General features: G+C 42.7%; 1 protein-coding gene across 1 annotated transcript in view; it reads left to right on the plus strand.

Moving 5' to 3' along the window:
• Positions 1-20,712, plus strand: part of ESR2 (estrogen receptor 2) — a 40,744-nt gene extending 20,032 nt beyond the window's left edge. The window contains exons 4-8 of the mRNA XM_007531714.3: positions 4,093-4,392; positions 5,742-5,880; positions 11,480-11,613; positions 14,884-15,064; positions 18,612-20,712. Coding sequence (XP_007531776.2) covers positions 4,093-4,392; positions 5,742-5,880; positions 11,480-11,613; positions 14,884-15,064; positions 18,612-18,798 — 941 coding nt within the window. The 3' untranslated portion in view covers positions 18,799-20,712. The remainder of the gene's footprint in view (positions 1-4,092; positions 4,393-5,741; positions 5,881-11,479; positions 11,614-14,883; positions 15,065-18,611) is intronic.
• Positions 20,713-22,915: the final 2,203 nt, after the last annotated feature.

Here is a 22,915-nt window from a genome sequence, read left to right on the forward strand (position 1 = left end):
GAAGAATATATAGAACATGTATTTTTCTTTATAATATTTTGGGTGTATATGTGTAAATATATGTCTTGGTATCTATATATATATATATATATACACACACCATATTTACATTTAAAGAAGTGCATTAGTGTAACAACTGACAATATTGCCTTGGACCTGGTCTCTCTACCTACCTAAGATTTTATTTTGAGTGAGGGGATGCTTGAAATCTTTTCTTTCAACCAGGATATCTTGATTCATTTGTTTTTACTTGTTTACTGGTGTATGCTCATACCAGCTCTGCCTATGCTTTTCACATTAATTTTTTAAAGATATACTTGTCTATGCCATACCACCTTGAACATGCCCCATCTCATCTAAAAAAAAGATGTATTAGAGAGAAGGTGGAGGAGGAATTGGAGGAGAGAGAAAACCCAAGCATCCCTCTGGCACATGCTATACTGGGATTGAACTCTGGGCATCATACTCGGCAGTGTAGTGCTTTGCTTCTGCTCCACTTCTGGGCCATACCTTTCACAATTGCTTGCTGACCGATCTTTTGTCTACCATTGGTTGTGACTTCTCTCTGTTACTATTTGAAAAATTTAAAATTGAAGTTTCTTTCTCCCCTGACAATCTCTCACTAGCTCTACCTCTTAGCCATTCTGTCCTTTTCTTTTTCTTTTCTCTGTTTAATTGGGAAGATACCTCACCTTGTTCAGTAAGGCAACAGAAGTTTTCTTAATTTAATCCCGCTTGTCTGGCTTCTTCCAATCACTGTTCTCCATTTCTTCATTTTATTATTGTTTACTACAATCATCATAATCATCTTCACTGGAATTCTATGCCTCTTTCTAATATGGGACAAACCTTTATTTGGTACTTTCTCATTAGCTTCTCCAACACAGAATGAGCCTACCTAGGTCACATGTCAAAGCCACAACACTAGACCTCTTGGTAATAGAAAAAAATGTCTTGTGTACATGGCAAAGCATACACTATTCAAATGAACTATTTCACTATCCCACAGAAAATTACTTAATTTTTTAAAAATACTTTATTTATTTATTAATGAGAAACATCAGAGGAGAGAGAGAAAGAAGCAGACATCACTCTTGTACATGTGCTGCTGGGGATCAAACTCAGGACCTCATGCTTGAGAGTCCAATGCCCTATCCTCCTGGACCACGAAAATTACTTTCTTTTTTTATATATATATATAAAACTTTTATTCATTTTAATTGATTTTTCCAGCATTACTGATTTGTTTGTGTTTTTTTTTTTATTTCTTTACTGGCGAATGAATGTTTTACATTCATTCGACTGTAAATATAATAGTTCGACAGTAAATACAATAGTTTGTACATGCATAACATTTCCTAGTTTTCTATATAACAGTACAAACCCCACTAGATCCTCTGTCATCCTTTTTGGACCTGTATTCTCACCCCCCCCCCACCTCAGAGTCTTTTACTTTGGTGCAATACGCCAACTCCAGTTCAGGTTCTACTTGTGTTTTCTCTTCTGATCTTGTTTTTTCAACTTCTGCCTGAGAGTGAGATCATCCCATATTCATCCTTCTGTTTCTGACTTATTTCACTTAAGAGCTCTGTTTTTTGCTATGTTTTATCCTGGGGGATGTAATCTACCACAAATAATTTTTTGTATCCTGATTACTACTAATAAAAATGTTTTGGACTTTGAATTCTTTCCGCAATAACTGATTCACATATCCTTTGATGGACAGGGCCCTTCTTCTTCATCTTCTTTTTTATTTATGAAATGGAAATATTGACAAGACTATAGGATAAGAGGGATACATTTCCATACATTGCCCACCCCCAGAGCTCCATATCCAATCTCCTCCCTTGATAGCTTTCCTATTCTTTATCCCTCTGGGAGTATGGACCCAGGATCATTGTGGGGTGCAGAAGGTGGAAGGTCTGGCTTCTGTAACTGCTTCTCCACTAAACACGGGCGTTGGCAGGTCGATCCATACTCTCAGCCTGTCTTCTGTCTTTCCCTAGTGGGGCAGGGGTCTGGGGAGGCAGGGCTCTAAGACACATGGTGGGGTCCTCTGCCCAAGGAAGTCGGGTCTGTTTTAGGTATATTCCAGAGGGCCCATGACTTTACTAGTTTTTGCCTGAGCCTGACGTCTAATATGTAGGTGGACCCAGGTTATTGTCTAGGGAGATGGTGTCATAGTTGGAAAAAGGACTAGAAAGCTGGATCAGGGAAGAATAGCTCCCAAATATGGAGAAAGTACAAAAATATTGTTAACTGTAAACCCCATCGATTTGATCTAAGGGCACTTCTACTGCAGTTAGCCAAAGAGAAGGGGAAATCTAGATAATTTTGGAATGAGCTGTTTGTTCAGCTACTGGTCAGGAACTAGGTAACATACTTTTAAAAGATTTATTTATTAGCGAGGAGGAGAATTAGGGCATCATTCTGGTACATGTGATACTGGAAATTGAGCCCAAGGCCTTAGGTTTGGAAGTCCAAGGCTTTATCCACTTAGTCACTTCGCAGCCACCTACTATATTTCTCATAAAAGTTCTGAACAGTTAAATTTAGTGAACAAACACAATTATGAAGGGAGCAGAGAAAATGACTATTCAGCATATTTTTTGTTTTATGTTATTTGGGAGAGCTAGAATTAATGTAATAGTTGTATCCATGCAAATGACATCCTGACTCATAGCATGCCTTCTTAGTTTCCATTTTTTATTTCCTTGCTTGTTTACATTCACTCACTCATTCATTTTTTTTTTTTATTGCCACTAGGGTTATTGCTGGATCTCTGACACTATAAATCCACTGTTCCTGGTAGCCATCCCCTCTTTTTTTCTTTCTATTTTATCTTATATGGCAGATAAATTGAGAGGTGGAGGGAGAGATAGATGCTTTACTGCTCTTAAAGTTTTCCCCCTGCAAAGGGGATCAGGGACTTGAACCCATGAACCCATGTCCTTGCACATGGTGATGTATGTGCTTTACCAGATGTACCACTGCCTGGCTCCATTCATTCATTTATTTTTCTTTTCTTTCTTTATTTTTTAACCAGAGCACACTGCTCCACTCTGGTTTATGGTGGTGTTAGGGACTGAATCAAGGATTTGGAGCCTTAGGCATGGAAGTTTTTTTAGTAACCACTATACTAACTCCTTATCTTTTTTTTTTGTCCCTGACATTTGGTGTCTGCACAATCTTCATTGCTCCTATAGGCCCCTCTCTCTCTCTCTCTCTCTCTCTCTCTGTTTTTTTTGTAATGAGAGAGATACAGAGAGAGATACCAGAGCACTGCTCAGCTCTGATGTATAGTGGTGCTGGGGATTGAACCTGGGACCTCAGAGCTTCATGCATGGAAGTCATTTGCATCATCATTATGCTATTTCCCCAGCCTCTCTGGAAACATTGTTTTTCCACCATAGAGACTTAAGTCCCCAGCCTCCCCTTAGTAATTCTCCCTTCCCTCTTCTGAGTTCCCAAATCTGCTGTGGTAGACTACAGTTCACTGAAGATTCACTCGTGTTTTGTCCTTTATTTCTTAGGTCTTACATATGAGTGAGATCATCTGGTATTTGTACTCTTCTGACTTACCTGCTCAGTACCCTTTAGTTCATTTCATGTTCTATTTTTGTTTCACTTTTTTTTTCTTTCTGACATTTAAAACATTATTAGTGACTTAATAATGATTAACAAGATTGTAAGATAACAGGGGTATAATTCCATCCAGTTCCCACCACCCAAGTTCCCTGTCAGAGTCCCTCCCTTGGAAACTATCCTATTGTTTACCCCTCTGGGAGTATGGGCCAAAATTCTTTTTGGAGTGCAGGAGGTGAAAGGTCTGGCTTCTGTAATTGCTTCTCTGCTGGATATGGGCGTTGGCAGGTCAATCCATACCCCCAGCCTGTTTCTATCTTTCCCTGGTGGGGTAAGGCTCTGGGTAAGTTCAAGTTCCTGGACACATTGGTGAGGTGTCTGCCTAGGGAAGTCAGGATGGTATCGTAGTAGCGTCTGCAACTTGGTTTTGCTTCATTTCTTATCATGATGATGTAGAAACTTGAATGTTGGGTCAGGAAAATGTACCGTTATTTCTCTCTGCTTTAGGCTCCCGAAGAGAAAGGTGCGGGTACCGTATATTACGAAGGCAGAGGAATTCTGATGAGCAGCTGCATTGCTTGAGCAAAGCCAAGAAGAATGGTGGGCACGTGACCCGTGTGAAGGAGCTGCTGCTAAATTCTCTGAGCCCGGAACAGCTGGTGCTCACCCTCCTCGAGGCAGAGCCACCCAACGTACTAGTGAGCCGGCCAAATACACCCTTCACTGAGGCCTCCATGATGATGTCCCTGACCAAGCTGGCAGACAAGGAACTTGTGCACATGATTGGCTGGGCCAAGAAAATTCCCGGTAGGACTTTCAGGGTCTTAACTTGCCTCTTAGCTGTAGAAAAGCCTGCTCTCTAGGGCAAGTGTACAAAACAAAGGTCCACAAACTATGTCTCCACATTTGAGTTTGACAGCTTTATTTAAACCTTTAAAGGGGCCAGGCGGTGGCAGAAAACTGTCTAGCTGTTCTGCCATAACAAAGTGGAATTCATATATATATATATATATATATATATATATATATGTATATATATATGTGTGTGTATATATATATATATATATATATATATGTTTTTCCCTTTTATTGCCCTTGTTTTTTATTGTTGTAGTTATTGTTGTTGTTGATGATGTCATCATTGTTGGATAGAACAGAGAGAAATGGAGAGAGGAGGGGAAGACAGAGGGGGAGAGAAAGATAGACACCTGCAGACCTGCTTCACCACCTGTGAAGCGACTCCCTTACAGGTGGGGAGCTGGGGGCTTGAACTGGGATCTTTATGTTGGTCCTTGTGCTTTGCACCACTTGTGCTTATCCCACTGCGCTACTGCCGGACTCCCAACAAAGCGGGATTCTTAAGCTGCATTCGTTCTTTTCCAAGCCTTGTATTTTGCAAATTATTCCAGGAAAGTCAGGCTTAGTCTGGAGGTCTGATCTCTCTCCCTAACTGATGTCTTTCTTCATTGTCCAAATCAAACAAATACTACGTGATTATATAGCTTTCATCTTGTTGAATATGTGCAAGTATAAGAAACTTGATTTCCCTTGTGTAGGCTGCCCCTCTGTCTAGTGGCTGAGCATTATTTTTTTCAGAATTATTTCTCAGCAAAGGAATTATTAGAGTATAAGCAAAAAAGACTGATACCAGCTTTCTTTCCCCCCCCCCCTAGTATCTATCTGAGGAGCTGTATAAGCCCAAGTGATAGTCTTTTATAAATTACTTTATTTGTAATTTTTTAGCTGGGGGATTTAATGGTTTATAATTATAGCCTTTTAACACATTGGCACAGCCTCCCATCTCCCCTTGATCTAGGAGACACCAGGACCCCAGTATCCCTCATTCTGTCCCTTTCTTTCCTTCCCCAGAATCTTTTTCTTTGGTGCAACACACCATCCTTTATACCCTTAAAAAGCAATATAGCTGTCTCTAGAAGGGGCTTGATTCTGGAAATTGTGAATTGTATACCATTACTTCAAAATTTTCTCCCTTAGGTCAGTATTTAGTTACATCTTTACATCCCTATGTTTGTACTTTCTTTAAAGACGAAACAAAACAAAACAAAAACCTCCAAAAACCCACACTTGGTTTTCTGTTTCTATGGAAACTGAGGAGGAGGATCAGGGTGTGTCACAGGGCCTCTTGCTTTCCCCAGGCTTTGTGGAGCTCAGCCTGTACGACCAAGTGCGACTCCTGGAAAGCTGCTGGATGGAGGTCCTAATGGTGGGGCTGATGTGGCGCTCCATCGACCACCCTGGAAAGCTCATCTTTGCTCCAGACCTTGTTCTAGACAGGTGAGAGAAAATGCATTGTGTTTCTTCTCTGACTTGCTTGAGTGAAAGGTGCTAAGAAGTGGGAACAGTCTTCATGCTGCCATTTCAGTCTCACAGCTGAAAGTGCAATTAAGAGGCTGTACTGTCATGAGCTCCTTCACCAGGTCAAGAACACAGGAATTGTATTCAGTGCCTATGACAGCATTCACGGGGCAGGTTGTAAAAGGGGCCTCAGTCCTATAGGGTATGCGGCCATGAAGTGTTCAGGCCAACTCAGGCTTATCTACATTAAAAATCCCATTTTTTTTTGTTTTGTTATAATTCTGTTTTCCTATTGCTCATTCCACTTCAGAAAACAGTGACATCTGCAGCTGTCTGAATAGGCAGTAACATTCCTGCAAAGATGCCAAGTTTATTTTAACACAGTTTAACTCATGATAATTGCATACACTATATAGCATTTTTGGCAATGACTGTTGAAGGGATGGCTTTTAAAACAAGATTAAAGTGAATGGCAGTTGGGGAGTAATGGAACTAATGCTGTGATTTGGCTGCATTTAGGGGTATTTTTTTTCTTTTTTTAAATATTTATTTAATTTATTTATTCCCTTTTTGTTGCCCTTGTTGTTTTATTGTTGTAGTTATTATTGTCATTGTTGGATAGGACAGAGAGAAATGGAGAGAGGAGGGGAAGACAGAGAGGAGGAGAGAAAGATAGACACCTGCAGACCTGCTTCACCGCCTGTGAAGCGACTCCCCTGCAGGTGGGGAGCCGGGGTTGGAACCGGGATCCTTATGCCGGTCCTTGTGCTTTGCGCCACCTGCGCTTAACCCGCTGCGCTACAGCCCGACTCCCAGGGGTATTTTTTAATTGGTTTACAATACTATGCATTTATTTTTGTTTTATTTTTACTTATCTGTTCTATATTCTATACCTATTTTTTAAAGTATTTATTTTTATAGGCATGAAATTGAAAGGGCAGGGGGAGATAGGAGAGAGAGAGTCCTGTTTCACCACTTATAAAGCTCCCCCCAGGTGAGGACCAGGTGCTTGATCCCTGGCTCTTGAGCACTGTAATTTGTGTTCTCAATCCACCGCCTAGCCCCTTTTATTTTTGTTTTAAATATACTACAGAAAGAAAAATGGTTGTACCCCTCCTACCTTATGTTTTTGTTCATTAATCCTTTCTTAAATAAAAAATTTTTTTAAAATGGACTTAAGCACACTGCTCACGGCTATAAAGCTGAAATATACAGTACTCAAGCTTTTCAGTAGGAAAAGTGAAACACTTTCTTTTCTGGAATAAATTGAAGCATCTCAAAAATCTCCATGGAAACAGATTTTTCATGATCCTTGTGTTGAAGATGAGCCAGTGTTAAATGTTCAAGCATATCGACTTTTTGTGGAAGAGTAGTAGGCTCCTCAGTGCTATGAATGAAAATGCCTGCCTTCAGTTCTTTTTAGATCTCCACCTTACATAGATGTAAAGGGATGCCCTGAGATTGAAGCGCACACTGCATGTGTTCTCATCAGTGACGACACTGACAGGAAGCACAATTCTAAATATCAGACGTCTTGGTAGAGAATCAAACATTTAAGGACCTGGAATATGGGTTGTGGTTCAACAGGAGAATTGTAGGTAGTGAAACCCCGGTCCTTGTGATGGCAAGGTGTACACACAACTGGTTGTGGCTCTTGAGGCCCCAAGACGAGCAACTTTTTTTTTATAAAAAGGAAACACTAGGAAGTTGGGCAGTAGCACAACGGGTTAAGCGCAGGTGGCGCAAAGCGCAAGGACCAGCCTAAGGATCCCAGTTCAAGCCCCCGGCTCCCCACCTGCAAGGGAGTCGCTTCACTGGCAGTGAAGCAGGTCTGCAGTTGTCTATCTTTCTCTCCCCCTCTCTGTCTTCCCCTCCTCTCTCCATTTCTCTCTGTCCTATCCAACAACAATGACAACAATAATAACTACAACAATAAAACAACAAGGGCAACAAAAGGGAATAAATAAATAAATATTTTTAAAAAAGGAAACACTGACAAAACCATAGGATATGAGGGGTACAACTCCACACAATTCCCATCACCAGAACTCTGTATCTCATCCCCTCCCTTGAAAGCTTTCCTATTCTTTAACCCTCTGGGAGTATGGACCCAAGGTCACTGTGGGATGCAGAAGGTGGAAGGTCTGGCTTCTGTAATTGCTTCCCCACTGAACATGGGCATTGACAGGTTGATCCATACTCCCAGCCTATCTCTCTCTTTCCCAAGTGGGATAGGGCTCTGGGGAAGCAGGGCTCTAGGACACATTGGTGGGGTTGTCTGCCCAGGGAAGTTCGGTTGGCATCATGGTAGCATCTGGAACCTGGTGGCTGAAAGAAGAGTTAACATATAAAGCCAAAAAAATTGTTGACAAATCATGAGCCTAAAGGCTGGAGTAGTGCAGATGAAGAGTTGGCGGGGGTGGGGGTCTCCGTTTTGTAGATAGCTAGTAGGCATATTTTAGTTATATTCCAAAGGGCCTGTGGCTATACTAGTTTTTTTTTTTTTTTTTCCCTGAGCCTGAAATCTGATATGCAGGTGGATCCTAGTTATTGTCTGGGGAGATGATGTCATGGCTGGAAAAAGCACCAGAAATCTGGATCAGGGAAGAGTAACTCCCAAATATGGGAAAGGTGTATAAATATTGTTGACTGTAAACCCTATCGATCTGATGGACAAGCAACTTTTAAGTGTATATCAGTTACTATTAACTGTACTCACTATGATGCATATATATCCCTGGGTAAATTTTATTTTTTATTAGTGATTTAATATTTATTTACAAAATTACAAGGGTCTAATTCCACACTGTTCCCACCAACAGAGTTCTGTGTCCCTATCCCCCCCACTGGAAACTGCAGTGGTTCTCCCAAAGTCACAGATATGGGCTGGCTGTTATTTTTGTAATTGTCTCTCTATATGTATTTGCCCATTGTTTTCTTGATCCTGCCTTCTCTTCCTTTAAAAAATTTTTTTTTCTGGTTTTGTTTTATTGGGGCGAGGGGAAGATTAATGCTTACAGTCAACAATAAATTCAGTTTTGTTGGTACATGTGTAACATTTCTCAGTTTCCTGCAAAACACTTTCACCCCCAACTAGGTCCTCCTCCACCATCAGGCACCAGGTCCTGAAAGCTCCCCACCCCACTCCCTAAACTTTGGGGCAATACACCAACTCCTGTCCAAGTTCTTCTTTGTGTTTCCTTTTCCTTTTCTCCTTCTCCTCCTCCTCCTCCTTCTTCATTTAAATTTCTTTATTGGGGAATTAATGTTTTATATTCGACAGAAAATACAATAGTTTGTACATGCATAACATTTCTGAGTTTTCTATATAACAATAAAAACCCCACTAGGTCCTCTGTCATCCTTTTTTGGACCTGTATTCTCCCCCCCTCCCCCCATCCACCTCAGAGTCTTTTACTTTGGTGCAATACTACAATTCCAGTTCAGGTTCTACTTGTGTTTCCTCTTCTGATCTTGTTTTTCAACTTCTGCCTGAGAGTGAGATCATCCCATATTCATCCCGTTTCTGACTTATTTCACTTAACATGAATTTTTCAAGGTCCATCCAAGATTGGCTGAAAACAGTGAAGTCACCATTTTTTATAGCTGAGCAGTATTCCATTGTGTATATATACCACAACTTGTTCAGCCACTCATCTGTTGTTGGACACCTGGGTTGCAGGTTTTGGCTATTACAAATTGTGCTGCTAAGAACATATGTGTACACAGATCTTTGTAGATGGATATGTTGGGTTCCTTAGGATATATCCCCAGGAGAGGAATTGCAGGATCATAGGGTAGGTCCATTTCTAGCCTTCTGAGAGTTCTCCAGACTTTTCTCCACAGAGATTGGACCAATTTTCATTCCCACCAGCAGTACAGGTTCCTTTGGCCCCACAACCTCTCCAGAATTTGCTTCTGTTACCTTTTCTGATGTATGACATTCTCATAGGAGTGAAGTGGTATCTAATTGTTGTCTTTATTTGCATTTCTCTGACAATCAGAGACTTGGAGCATTTTTTCATGTGTTTCTTGGCCTTTTGGATCTCTTCTGTGGTGAATATTCTGTCCATGGTGGGGGAGGGTTCATTCTTGGAATATGATGGCAGAGGAGGACCTGGGTGAGGGGTTGAATTGTTATGTGGAAAATTGAGAAATGTGAACAGGGTTCGATGGCATAATGGTTATGCAAAGAGAATCTTATTCTTTAGGCTCCAAAGTCTCAGGTTTATGGTGAACTCACCTTCTTTACCCCATTTTGGATGGAGCTCGAAGATACCATGTTAAGTGAGCTAAGTCAGAAAGAGAAGGATGAATATGGGATGACCTCACTCAGGCAAAAGTTGAAAAACAGGATTAGAAATGAAAGCTCTAAGGAGAACTTGGACTGGAGTTGGTGTATTGCACCAAAGTAAAAGACTCTGGGGTAGGGAGAAGGGTTCAGGTCCTGAAACATGATGGCAGAGGAAGACCTAGTGGGGGTTGTATTGTTATGTGGAAATGTTATGCATGTACAAACTATTGTATTTTACTGTTGTCTGTAAACTATTAATCCCCCAATAAGAAAAATTTTTTTATATTTATTTAATTTATTTATTCCTTTTTGTTGCCCTTGTTGTTTTATTGTTGTAGTTATTATTGTTGTTGTCGTTGTTGGATAGGACAGAGAGAAATGGAGGGAGGAGGGGAAGACAGAGAGGAGGAGAGAAAGATAGACACCTGCAGACCTGCTTCACCGCCTGTGAAGCGACTCCCCTGCAGGGGAGTCAGGGTTCGAACCGGGATCCTTATGCCGGCCCTTGTGCTTTGCACCACCTGCGCTTAACCCGCTGCGCTACAGCCCGACTCCCAGGAATTTTTTTTAAAAAGATACTGTTTGTTAGGGGCCAGGTGGTGGTGCACCCAGTTAAGTGCACATGCTACAGTCAAGGACCTGGGTTCAAGCCCCTGGTCTCCATCTGTAGTAGTGGAGTGGGAGAGCTTCATGAGTGGTGAAGCAATGCTGCTGGTGTCTCTCTTTCTCTCTCCTCTAATTCCCCTCCCCTCTTAATTTTTCTGTCTTTGTTCAATAAATATATTTACTTATTTTTTTATTATCTTTATTTATTGGATAAAGGCAGTCAGAAATTGAGAAAGTGGAGATAGAAAGGGAGAGAGACACCTGGAGCATTGCTTCACCACTTGCAAAGCTCTCCCCCTGCAGGTGGGAACCAGGAGTTCAAACTTGGATTCTTGTGCATTGTCATGTGCACTTCCAGGTCCACCACCACCTGGTCCTATAAATACAAAATTTTTATAAAAGAAAACGAAGACCATGTTTGGTGACCAGATAGAAGGAAAATGTAGTTTCACTGGACACTTTCACCTAAAAAGTATTTACTCATATGTTCACTTCAGGGATTTACAGGAAAAGGCCCTGTCCTCTTCCATTAATTTCATATTGCTTGATGTGCTCCCATTATCACTATAGTTAAAGGATATATCAGATACATTTTGAGATTAAAAAGAAAATGTTCTGTTGGTTTTGGTGGTGGCTTGGGGCTATATATTTCTTGATTTTCTAAATGAACTTTTGTAGGGATGAAGGGAAATGTGTAGAAGGCATTCTGGAAATCTTTGACATGCTCCTGGCAACAACTTCAAGGTTTCGTGAGTTGAAACTCCAACACAAGGAGTATCTCTGTGTCAAGGCCATGATCCTCCTCAACTCTAGTAAGTAACCACACAGCTGGGCCATTTTTTATGGGGGAGAGATGCTATGTTTAGAACTGGAATGACATTAGGAATATTGAACTTCTTTTATTTTAAAAATGGGAAAATATGTATTATAACAAAGTAAATAACTCGGGTTGGAGGGTGGCAGGAGGCTTTCAGGTCCTGGTGCCTGATAGTTGAGGAGGACCTGGGCTGGTAGTGAGTGTTTTGCAGAAAGAAAAGTTTTACACATGTACCAACAATTGTGTTTATTGTAAACTATGAACTCCCCACCCCAATAAAACAAAATGCCTATCTGAAAAGACCTGTGCATAACAATGTTCATAAAATCACAGCTTGTAGTGCTCTAAACTTAAAAGTAATCCAGATGCTCAATGACATATGAATGGCTAAGGAAGCTGTGGTACATAAACACAGTGGAGTACTACTCAGCTGTTAAAAATGATCAGATCATCTCCATTGCTTAGAACTTGAAGGCATCATGTTGAGTGAGACAAGAGAAATACCAATACCAAATGATCTCACTTGTAAGTAGAATTTAAGAATAAAGAACAGTAAGGGAAAACCTGGACTGGGTGTGGCCAAACGGACTCTGAGGAAGGAGGGAAAGGGGTAGGATGAGGGGACATTGGGGTCCTTTTGTGTCTCTTAGACACCAGTCAAAGGCAGATGAGAGGCTTTGCCTATTTGGTAAGGACTATACTGAAAACTACTAACTCCCCAATAAAATAAAATAAAATAGTTGAAAAAATTGCTTTTTTTAATTTCTGATTTATTGTATAGAGATTTCAGTTACAGTGAAACTGTAGTTAACCTTTGGCAACTTGAATATGAATTATTCATTGGGTGAATTATTGGCAGTTAATTTAAAAAGTGACTCAAGACATTTTGTTAGAAAACAATGTATTTTTTTTTTTTTTAAAGATCTGCTTATGAATGGAAGAGCACCAGAGCATCACTCTGGCCTATGTGGTACTGAGGGGCTCAAACTTGGAGCCTCATACACACAAGCTCATTGTTGTACCCAATGTGCCTCCTTTCAGGCTATGGAAATAAGAACATTAAAAACCAGTGTCGGGGGGTCAGGTGGTAGCACAGCGGGTTAAGCGCACATGACAGGATAGACGAACTCCTCAGGTCAAACCCTGCCAGGCTCTACCACATCCTCACAATTTCCCAACAGACACCTGCAGACTTGCTTCACTGCTTGTGAAGCGACCCCCCTGCAGGTGGGGAGCCAGGCTCAAACCAGGATCCTTACGCTGGTCCTTGTGTTTCGTGCCCTGTGCGCTTAACCCACTGCTCCACTGACTGGCACCTGTGTGTATAGATCTCTGTTAGACAACTAGAAGAGGAATTGCTGGGTTACATGGTAGGTGCATTTTAATGTTTTCAGGAATTTCCAAGCTGTATTTCATTAGTCCTATCCCAGTTTGCATTCCCAGCAACAGTGTAGAAGAGTTCCTTTCTCTCCATGTACTCAACAGCAGTAATGGTTTGAGCCCCCTTGTCAAAAATTAGATTACCATAAGTGCCACATACTCTTGGATATTAGCATTAGGCAAGAGGAAAGAGAAACATGCAGATAAGTGCTTCTGAAATGATCTGTGATGAAGATTTTTCTTTTATTCCTTTCTTTTTTTCTTTCTTTAACAAATTGCTCTAAATATTAAGTATAATAAAAATTATGAGGTAGTGAAAGAACATACAAGCCCTATTTTTTTAATGAAGTCAACTTAAAGCTAGTCTGATAGTAACCACCAACATTTACAAATAATTACCCTCCATTTTCACTGTTTTTTGTATGGGAAGATCATCTTTGAGTCATCCGGTCAGGAGCATGTCTGGTGATCCAGAACAGAACTGAATCTTCAGGGATGGGTGGGCTGAAGTGGTGTCAGAGCTTGAAGGAGTGGTGTCAGGAAGAGGAAGTAAGGAGCCTAAAAACTCAGTCAAGTTTGAAACCAAGAAGACAGCCTTTGGCACCTGCTGTTTGTGTCTCAATCTGGTCCTACCTACTTAACAAGACATTTTGGGAAAGCAAATAATTCACGAGTATAGTTGGTAAACTGCTGGCCAAATTAAAATGATAGAAGAAACCAGGAAAACCTAAATGATAACCGCCTTGAAATTGCTTTTTTAAAAATAATTTTTCTTTTTAATAGTTCCCCTTTATCTATTTTTATTGTATAGAGACAGACTGAGGGAGAGAGGAGACAGAGATGAGGGGCTGAGGCAGGAGAAACCAAGTCAGTGGCCAGTAAAGTAGGACTGGTGAACTTTCAGAGGGCTTGTCTGCCTCCATATTGGTGGCCTTCCTGGTCCATCAAGGTGCCACCAGGGGTAGGATGCCAAGGCCCTGCACAGAGGTTGCAGTGGTGCTGCAGGTGGGCAAGGGAGCTGTATACCAGTAGTCCTTAGATTTATTAAATTCTCTTTAGCTGAGGGGCCCTTCTAGGGGCTAAAAATAGAATTGATGATACTTTCCAATAATCCCTATATGCATATTCATTGTAGTCACTGAGAAATACCATGTATTTATTTATTTTTAATTATTTAATTAGCTATGCGGGGTGAGGTGGGGGGGGGGTTGGCTACTTAGAAAGAAAAAAGGCCAGAGGTTTCAGAAGGGTATAGACTTAGAATGAATGATACTCCCTGATGGGACAGGAATTTGGTAAAGAAAGAGGCTCCTAGCAGGGGAGCCTGCTAGGAGCTGGTCCCCAGGGACTGGTTATGGGGGGGGGGGTGAGGGGGAGGAGGTATGCTTAAAAATTAAAAGGAAAAAAAAATTTTCCCCTTTTTTCCTACTCTAATTCTTAACCCAAATTAAGTTATAGTCACCTCCTTGGTGTCACCGCTAGGACCCCTTATTGACTGGCCTACTAAAGGCAGAAAATCCTACTGTTTCTAGGAGATGTGGTCAGAGCTCAAGCCACTAGCAGCTTCTCAGTCCGCCATCTTCTGGGAACCCCGAGAAATACCATGTAAAGGGTTAAAACCACTAAATGCATTTACTGCCGTGACAAGACAACACTCTAGCCCCAGTGGGGACTTTTGTGAGGCCATTGAGTCTGCCCTGTGCCACTTGGGTTTCCCCTTTGCTCAGCGCTGGGGCTGCTCTGGGGAGAGGACACCATTTCACCAAGGCAGAGCAACCTGGATCACGTTTGGCCTCTTCTCTGGAGAACATGCTTAATGGTTGAGCACAGGACTTCTTCATCCTCTTCTCAGAAAAGTGACTCCTGACTCTTGCTCTTTGTCCAGGTATGTACCCACTAGCTGCAGCCACCCAGGAAGGTGAGAGTAGCCAGAAGCTAACTCATTTGCTGAATGCCGTGACGGATGCTCTGGTCTGGGTGATTGCTAAGAGTGGCATCTCCTCTCAGCAGCAGTCTGTTCGCCTGGCTAACCTCCTGATGCTCCTTTCTCACGTCAGGCATGCCAGGTACAGTCTCCACTTGTGGGGAGAGTGGGGGGGGCTGTGGGAGGGAGGGAAGGAAGGTGAAGAGCTTTGTGGAAAGTGTTGGCAGGACTGGGACAGAGAAGGTAGAATCATCACCTTTAGTAGAAAATGCCCCCCTAAAGGGAATGGGGGGCTCTATCCATGCAGACCTGTAACAGATCAGCACATGTTGGGCATCAAATGACTGCCGTGTGATGCCTTTTACAATCTTTATGGCGGGGCTGGACAATGGTCCCCCTAGTTGAGCCCTACCTATGCCAACTGGTATGATCCCAGTTCAAACCCCCAGTCCCCACCTGCAGGGGTGGAGCTTCGCAAGATGTGAAGTCTGTCTATCTTCCTCTCTATCTTCTCCTCTCAGTTTCTATCCTATAAAATCAAATATAATTAAACAACAAAAGAAGGGGCTGGACGGTGGCACACCAGGTTAAGTGCTCACAGTACTAAGCACAAGGACCTGAGCAAGAATCTGTGTTTGAGCCCCTGCTCCCCACCTGCAGGGAGGACACTTCACAAGTGGTGAAATAGGTCTGCAGGTGTCTCTTTTCCTCTCCCTTTCTGTCTCTCCCTCCTCTCTCAATTTCTGTCTGTCCTATCCAGTAAAATGGGAAAATGTCTACCAGGAGCAAGTGGATTTATAGTGCCAGCACCAAATTCCAGTGATAACCCTGGAGGCAAACAAACAAACAAAGAATTTTTATGGCATCCCCTTGCCTTGTTGCTTTTTTAATTATTATTATTTTTTAGCTCATTTATGGAGTTATTTTAGGGGCAACACCTCACACTGAGGCTCGAAGGTCTTTTCTTGAACTGACTAAATCAAACTCTCCTGGATCAACTCTCAGGTGTGGTGAACTGGGAAAAATGAACAAAGCCTACTATCAGAGTTTGGCTTTGCTTTTTTCTTTTAAATTTATTTATTCATTTTTTTTTTAATGATCGGTACAGAGAGAAAGAGAGAGACAGAGACCAGAATATTGCTCAGCTCTGGCTTATGATAGTGCAGGACATTGAACCTGGAACCATGGAGTCTCAGGCATTAAGGTCATTTGCCTAAGTATTATGTTGTCTCCCCAGCCCTGAGCTTTGCTTTTAAGTTGCCACAGCAGTTAAAAATTACTTTATATTAAGAATGAGACCTTGACCTGGGAGCTGGTGCAGCAGATGAAGTGTTGGGATTAGGAACACGAGGTCCTGAGCTTGATCCCTGGCATCGCATGTCAGAGTCATCCTCTGATTCTCTCAAATCTTAAAAAACAGGAGAAGAAAGAGGCGTAAGAGAACTGGTGAGCCCAGCTGGTTGAGGAAAGCAGAGCTGTGGGCAGAGTGTGTTCATGGGATGTTGGTGTGAGCTGTGTGCACAGGTGACAGAACTGGGGTCCCCCCATGACTTCCCATCAGTAAACTGCTGCTTGGTGCTTGGTGACAGCTGGAGAGGTTAGCCCAGCTCAGGCACTGGAAGAATGAGGATGAGGATAAAAGGTAGTTGCTCTCTTCCTCCCTCCATCCCTCCCTCCCTTTCTTTCAGCCTTCCCTCCTTCCTTCCTTCCTTCTTTCCTTCCTTCCTTCCTTCCTCCTTCCTTCTTTCTCTCTCTTTCCTTTCTTTCTTTCTTTCTTTCTTTCTTTCTTTCTTTCATCTTTATTGGATAGAGACATACAGAAATTGAGAGGGAAGGGGGTGATAGGGAGAGAGATAGACATCTGCAGCCCTGTTTCATTACTCATGAAGTTTTCCCCCTGTAGGTGGGGACTGGGGGCTTGAACTTAGGTTCTTGCACACTGTGACGTGCGCTCAAGCAGGTGTGCCACCACCCAGCCCCGGTAGTTACTTTCTGAGGAAGATAGTTTTGGCTTGTTTGTAATTATTCAGCAGCACTCACCCAGCAGCAGAGCAGTCACTGCCTGTCTTCGTTTTTGTGACCTTATGTACTTACTGATATTCATTTGTAACCCCCAAACCAATACTGTTACACTTTCAAGTTCATGGACATTCCCCCAAAACTTGAGTCATGAGCACTAATGTTTCCAGCTGCAGCCAGAGGACCTTGGGCTCTGCCTTCCCTGTTTCAACTCTCTGACAGCAGACAATTTTTATTCGACTCAGTGCTGTGCTTTTGCTTTTTTTGAGTTTGTTGTTCTTTTTTTGCCTCCAGAGTTATTGCTGAGGCTCGGTGCCTGCACCACGAATCCACTGCTCCTGGAGACCATTTTTTCCATTTTGTTGCCCTTGTTGTAGTTGTTACTGTTGTTATAGCTGTTGTTGTTGTTGGATAGGACAGAGAGAAATCGAGAGAGGAAGGGAAGACAGAGAGGAGGAGAGAAAGATAGATACCTGCAGACCTGATTCACCGCTTGGAAAGCAACCTTCCCCTGCAGGTGGAGAGCTGGGGGGCTCAAACCAGGATCCTTGTGCCGGTCCTTGAGCTTTGTACCATGTGCGCTAAACCTGCTGCACTACTGCCTAGCCCCCCTCATTATTCTTTTTTAAAAGGATTTTATTTATTAATGAGAAAGATAGGAGGGGAGAGAAAGAACTAGACATCACTCTGGTACATATGCGGCCAGGGCTCGAACTCAAGACTTCATGCCTGAAAGTCCAATGCTTTATTCACTGCCTCACCTCCCGGACCACAGAGTTCATTACTCTTTTTTTAAAAAGTACTTATTATTTGTTGTATAGAGAAATTGAGAGGGAAGATGATGATGGACAGGTCGAGAGATATCTGAAGCACTGATTCACACCACTAATGAAGCCCCCCCCCCCCTGCTTCTGCAGGTGGGGACTGGGGGCTTGAAGCGAGGTCCTTGTTGATAGTGTCTGGGTACTCCACCACTCAGGCCCTGAGTTCACTATTTCTAAATGGCCCCAAGCACAGTGTTCCAAAGTCTAAGAAGGCAGTGGTGTACTTGAAATAGCTACTAGGTAAGCTTTATACAGGCAGGGACTATAGTGTTAAAGGTCATGAGTCAATAGTTCTGTTTTTGTTTGCTTGTTTAGATAGGCAGAGAGAGTGAAAGAGGCCACAGCTTCCTTCAGTGCAAAGCAGGACACTATCCAAATGAGCTATTTCACTGGCCTTTATGAGCCAAATGTTAAGGAGCCAACAAAATATGTTTAACAAGGTGTCTTTAAACAAAAACACAGGTAAAATAAGGTTGCATTTTAGTTGGCTGATGGAACTGTGCCCAGAGGTTCTCCTGAGCCTGCCCCTGTGTTCCTTTCTGGAGTAGTGGCCTGGGATTCACTCATTCAGAGTCCATAGTGACTTTATAGAATAAACTGTGTACAGCAGAGGAGCTTGCAGTCTGATCCAGGTCCTGTTGGGGCATGGCAAATGGGTTATGGGACACAATGCTCCACAGGACATTATTTTTGCCCTTAAGTGTAGGATCCAGATGTACAAGCAATAAAAGGAAAGGGCTGGGTAAGTGCAAGGGGCCAGGGAGTTAGGGTTGGACCTGGGAAAGATGTTGAAGTCCCTATCACTGCCTCACTAGAAGGAGTCTCGGCACCGTTTTGTCCCCACAGTAACAAGGGCATGGAACACCTGCTCAGCATGAAGTGCAAAAATGTGGTCCCCGTATACGACTTGCTGCTGGAGATGCTGAATGCCCACACACTTCGGGGGTACAAGTCCTCGGTCACGAGGTCTGAGTGCAGCCCGGCAGAGGACAGTAAGAGCAAGGAGGGCTCCCATAACCCACAGTCTCAATGATGCCCAGTTGAGAACAGGCTGCAGAGGAAGTCAGATGCCGAAGCGTAAACACCAGCACCAATCGTGAGCCCCATCTGGAGTGGGCGGGTCTCCGTGTCTTTCTACTGTGTGGTCTCTGCTTTGGTTTTGGCAGGTGCCATCATGTACCATCCTCCCCCGAGTCAGGGTGAGAGAGCCAGTTTTCCTTGTTACCAAGAGGCACATTTGACTGCAGAGTTTTTGACTTGCTAAGCCTGCAGGCTCTCGGTGTGGTTCTTTCTGCCCTTTTGGAAAGTGTCTTAAAGATTTTGGAGTGAAGAGTGTAAATCTGGCTTGGGAGGGTTATAAAGTAAAAAGGGGAATGATTGTGGCACCCTTATGAGACGTGGGCTAATGTTTATCATGTGACTATACTGCCCTTTGACCTTTGTGTGCTTTTTTGTACCACTTGACTGTAGGGCTGAGAAACGATGGCAGTCAGCTAAATGGTTTCACATGTGAACAAGCCTGTGTGGACAGAGACCATGTAGTGCTGTTACTCTGCTGAAGGCTAGAGAGATGGTGACATAATGGGACAGTGGTCTGGCTGGGGTGTGAGCCCTGCTCTCCCCCAAGACCTTCCTGTCATCTTCATGCAGATGCATTGATCTCCTGATCTGCATTCAGGGCCTGCAGATTATGTAATGTGTGTGTGTGTGTGTGTGTGTGTGTGTGCGCGCGCACACACGTGCGGTAAATTTCACAGAGAACTGTGGAGATGTAAATCTTCCTGCCTCAAAAGATGCCTGTCTATTGTTGTTCCCAGGGGTCCGGTATGTGCATTAGAAAAAGGTCCAGTGCTTGCAAGAATGGGGTTCTCTTTTTTGGAACTGTGTGCAGGGCATGCTGGTCCATGGCAGGGTGAATAGCTATATACACACCAGTGTGTCAGGTACAGGTACAAACTATAGATTTGATTAGCAAAACACTTTAATACAAGTTGGTTTGTGAACTCTAGTAAAAAAATGATAAAACTAGCAGTAATTTTGGGGAGTGAGAAGAAACTGTTTTATAGCCTAAGTTTCACTACTCCCTTCCTTCCTTCCTCTCTCTCCCTTTTCTTTATTTTTTGTTTTTTTATTTATAAAATGGAAATATTGACAAGACCATAGGATAAGAGTGGTACAGTTTCACACAATTCCCACCACCAGAACTCTGTATCCCATCCCCTCCCTTGAAAGCTTTCCTATTTTTTATCTCTCTGGGAGTATGAATCCAGGGTCATTATGGGGTGCAGAAGGTAGAAAGTCTGGCTTCTGTAATTGCTTCCCCACTGAACATGGGCATTGACAGGTCAATCCATACTCCAGCCTGTCTCTCTCTTTCCCTAGTGGGGCGGGGCCTGGGGAAGCAGGGCTCCTGGTAACATTGGTGGGGTTGTCTGCCTAGGGAGGTCTGGTTGGCATCATGGTTACATCTGGAACCTGGTAGCTGAAAAAAGAGCTAACACATAAAGCCAAATTGTTGATTAATCATGAGTCTAAAGGCTGAAATATTGCAGATGAAGATTTAGGCTCTCCCTTTTGAAGATAGCTAGTAGGCTTATTTTAGTTATATTCCAAAGGGCCTATGACTATACTAGTTTTTTCTTGAGCCTGACATCTGGTGTGCAGGTGAGCCCAAGTTGTTGACTGGGGAGATGATGTCATGGCTGAAAAGAGGCCTAGAAAGCTGAATCAGGGAAGAAAGTAGCTCCCAAATATGGGAAAGGTATATAAATATTGTTGACTGTAAACCCCATCCATTTGATATGGGGCCCATATTCAGCTTAGGAGCCTATGTGACCTCTGCATCCTTGTAGGTCTGAGCTCACATTCTATGGTCATGAGTAGGAACATGCCAAGCTGCCCCTATTTCAGGACCCATCTTCCTCAGGTGGTAGAGTATGTAGGAACCTCTCTTCTCTCTCTCTCTCTCTCTTTCCTTCCTTCCTTCTTTTTTTATTTGAGGATTATCACTGGGCCATGGTGCCTGCTTGATAAACTCACTGCTCCTGGTGGCCATATTTTACTTTTTTTTCCCCATTTCATTATTTGTGATATAACAGAGAGAAAATGAGAAGAAAGAGGTAATAGGGAGAATGAAAGAGACACCTGCAGTACTGCTTCACTGCTTCTGAAGCTTCTCCCCTGCAGGTGGGAGTCCAGGGTCTTGGACCTAGGTCCTTGCACATGGTAACAAGTGTGTTAAACCAGATAAACCATCAGTTGGCTTTCTGCCATTTATGATGATGCTCTATTAGTTTTGTATTTTTTTAAATGTGGTGCCAGAGTTGAACACATGAAAAACATGCTGTGTCACTGCATGCCCTCCTTGGCCCCTATAGCATTTTCCTGTCAGAAACTTCCCACAGTGGGCTTATTAAAACAGAAACTTTGTAAAATATTTAGCTTTCATTCCAAGTGGAACATAAGCAGGACAAGATAAAGCACCTCTGAAATCAGTTCTAATTAAAAAAAAAAAAGAGAGAAAGAAATTTTCAGCAGTGCAGCGAATGTGCAAAGAATTAGCTATGCCTCTACTTGGAAGTGACTGACTGATTTCTGAGATTATGTATCAAAGAATAACCTTGTGATAGAAAACAAAGCACGGGTGTCCAGCGGTAGTGCAGCGGGTTAAGCACACATGGCGTAAAGCATTAATGGACTGGCGTAAGGATCCCGGTTCGAGCCCCCAGCTCCCCACCTGCAGGGGAGTCGCTTCACAAGCGGTGAAGCAGGTCTGCAGGTGTCTGTCTTTCTCTCCCCCTCTCTGTCTTTCCCTTCTATTTCCATTTCTCTCTGTCCTACCCAACAACAACTACAACAATAAAACAAGGGCAACAAAAGGGAATAAATAAATCAATATTAAAAAAAGAAAACAAAGCACGTTTTCTTTTTGAAAATAGATTTACTCTAGCTAGCGTATCCTGTACTTAAGGCATTAAATTCAATGATATAAAGCTAGTTTCTACTAGTGAGAGGCCTTTAATAACTATTAGTTGTGATACTGGTACAAGTTGAGCAAAGCTGTTTCAGAAATACTTGGACACAGACCTCAAGAACACAGTATTATCTGTATTTGGAAGCAGCCTAAAATTAATCTAGTGTTGGAGTCTTTATAGGTAGCACATAGCACAGAAAGTATAAACCTGATTTTATAGGAGCCTGTGTTACCCAAGAGATCAATTATAGTTATTTTTGGTCAGCTGGGAATCCCCTCCACAACAGAAAAGATGTGAGACTAGGGAGTGGAAAGTAGGAACAAATGATGGGATGCTGTTAATTGTATTTGTAAAAGACATAACCAGATTAGAAAAGCCAGAATCAAAACCAAGTGATGTCCAAGCCACTTGCCACTTAAGGATAGAGAGTGTGTGTGTGTGTGTGTGTGTGTGTGTGTTTCCTCTGAGAGGGCTTCACATCTATGTGATCATACTGCTGCCCATGGACTCTCACAGACAGAGACAGAGAGGGAGAATGACAGACACCATGGTACCTCTCCACCACTCATGCATGGTGCACCCACGTGGTGCTGGGAGCATGGACCTGAGTCCTTGCACATAGTTGAGTGTGTGTGCTACACGGTGAGCCATCTCCTGGCACCTGGAGAGTTTTGTTTGTTTGTCTTTTAAGTTTGTATTACATATGTGACCACAGAAGCAAATCTCCCCCCCCCTTTTTTCTTTTACCAAAACACTGTTCAACTCTGGCTTATGATTGTACTGGGCATTGAACCTAGGATCTTTGGAGCCTCAGGCATGAAAACTTTTTTGCATAACCATTATGCTATATCTTGGTTTGATTTTTTTTTTTAGGTTGGATATAGATGCCCAAGGTAGGCACCAGATTGAATTTAGATGTCCATGTCCCTTTCTGTGCCCACCCTTGTGCTTACCTAGACTTGTGACTTCTCTATATGAAAAGGCACCAGTGCACATTCCTCCCTGTCTACAGATGTTCCTGCTGGTCTCATTGCATTTGGATTTAGACAGCTGAGAGAATGTAGCACTTATGATTTCATCTGGACTCAAGTGTCTGTCACCTGGGTGTGCTGGGATTAGTCCAAACTGAGCCACTTCTTTCAGGGGTGCAAAGCGATCTGTTTGACTGGGGTCTAG

The sequence above is a fragment of the Erinaceus europaeus genome, chromosome 16 (genome assembly GCF_950295315.1).
Source record: "Erinaceus europaeus chromosome 16, mEriEur2.1, whole genome shotgun sequence".
In the NCBI taxonomy this organism is placed as follows: domain Eukaryota; kingdom Metazoa; phylum Chordata; class Mammalia; order Eulipotyphla; family Erinaceidae; genus Erinaceus; species Erinaceus europaeus.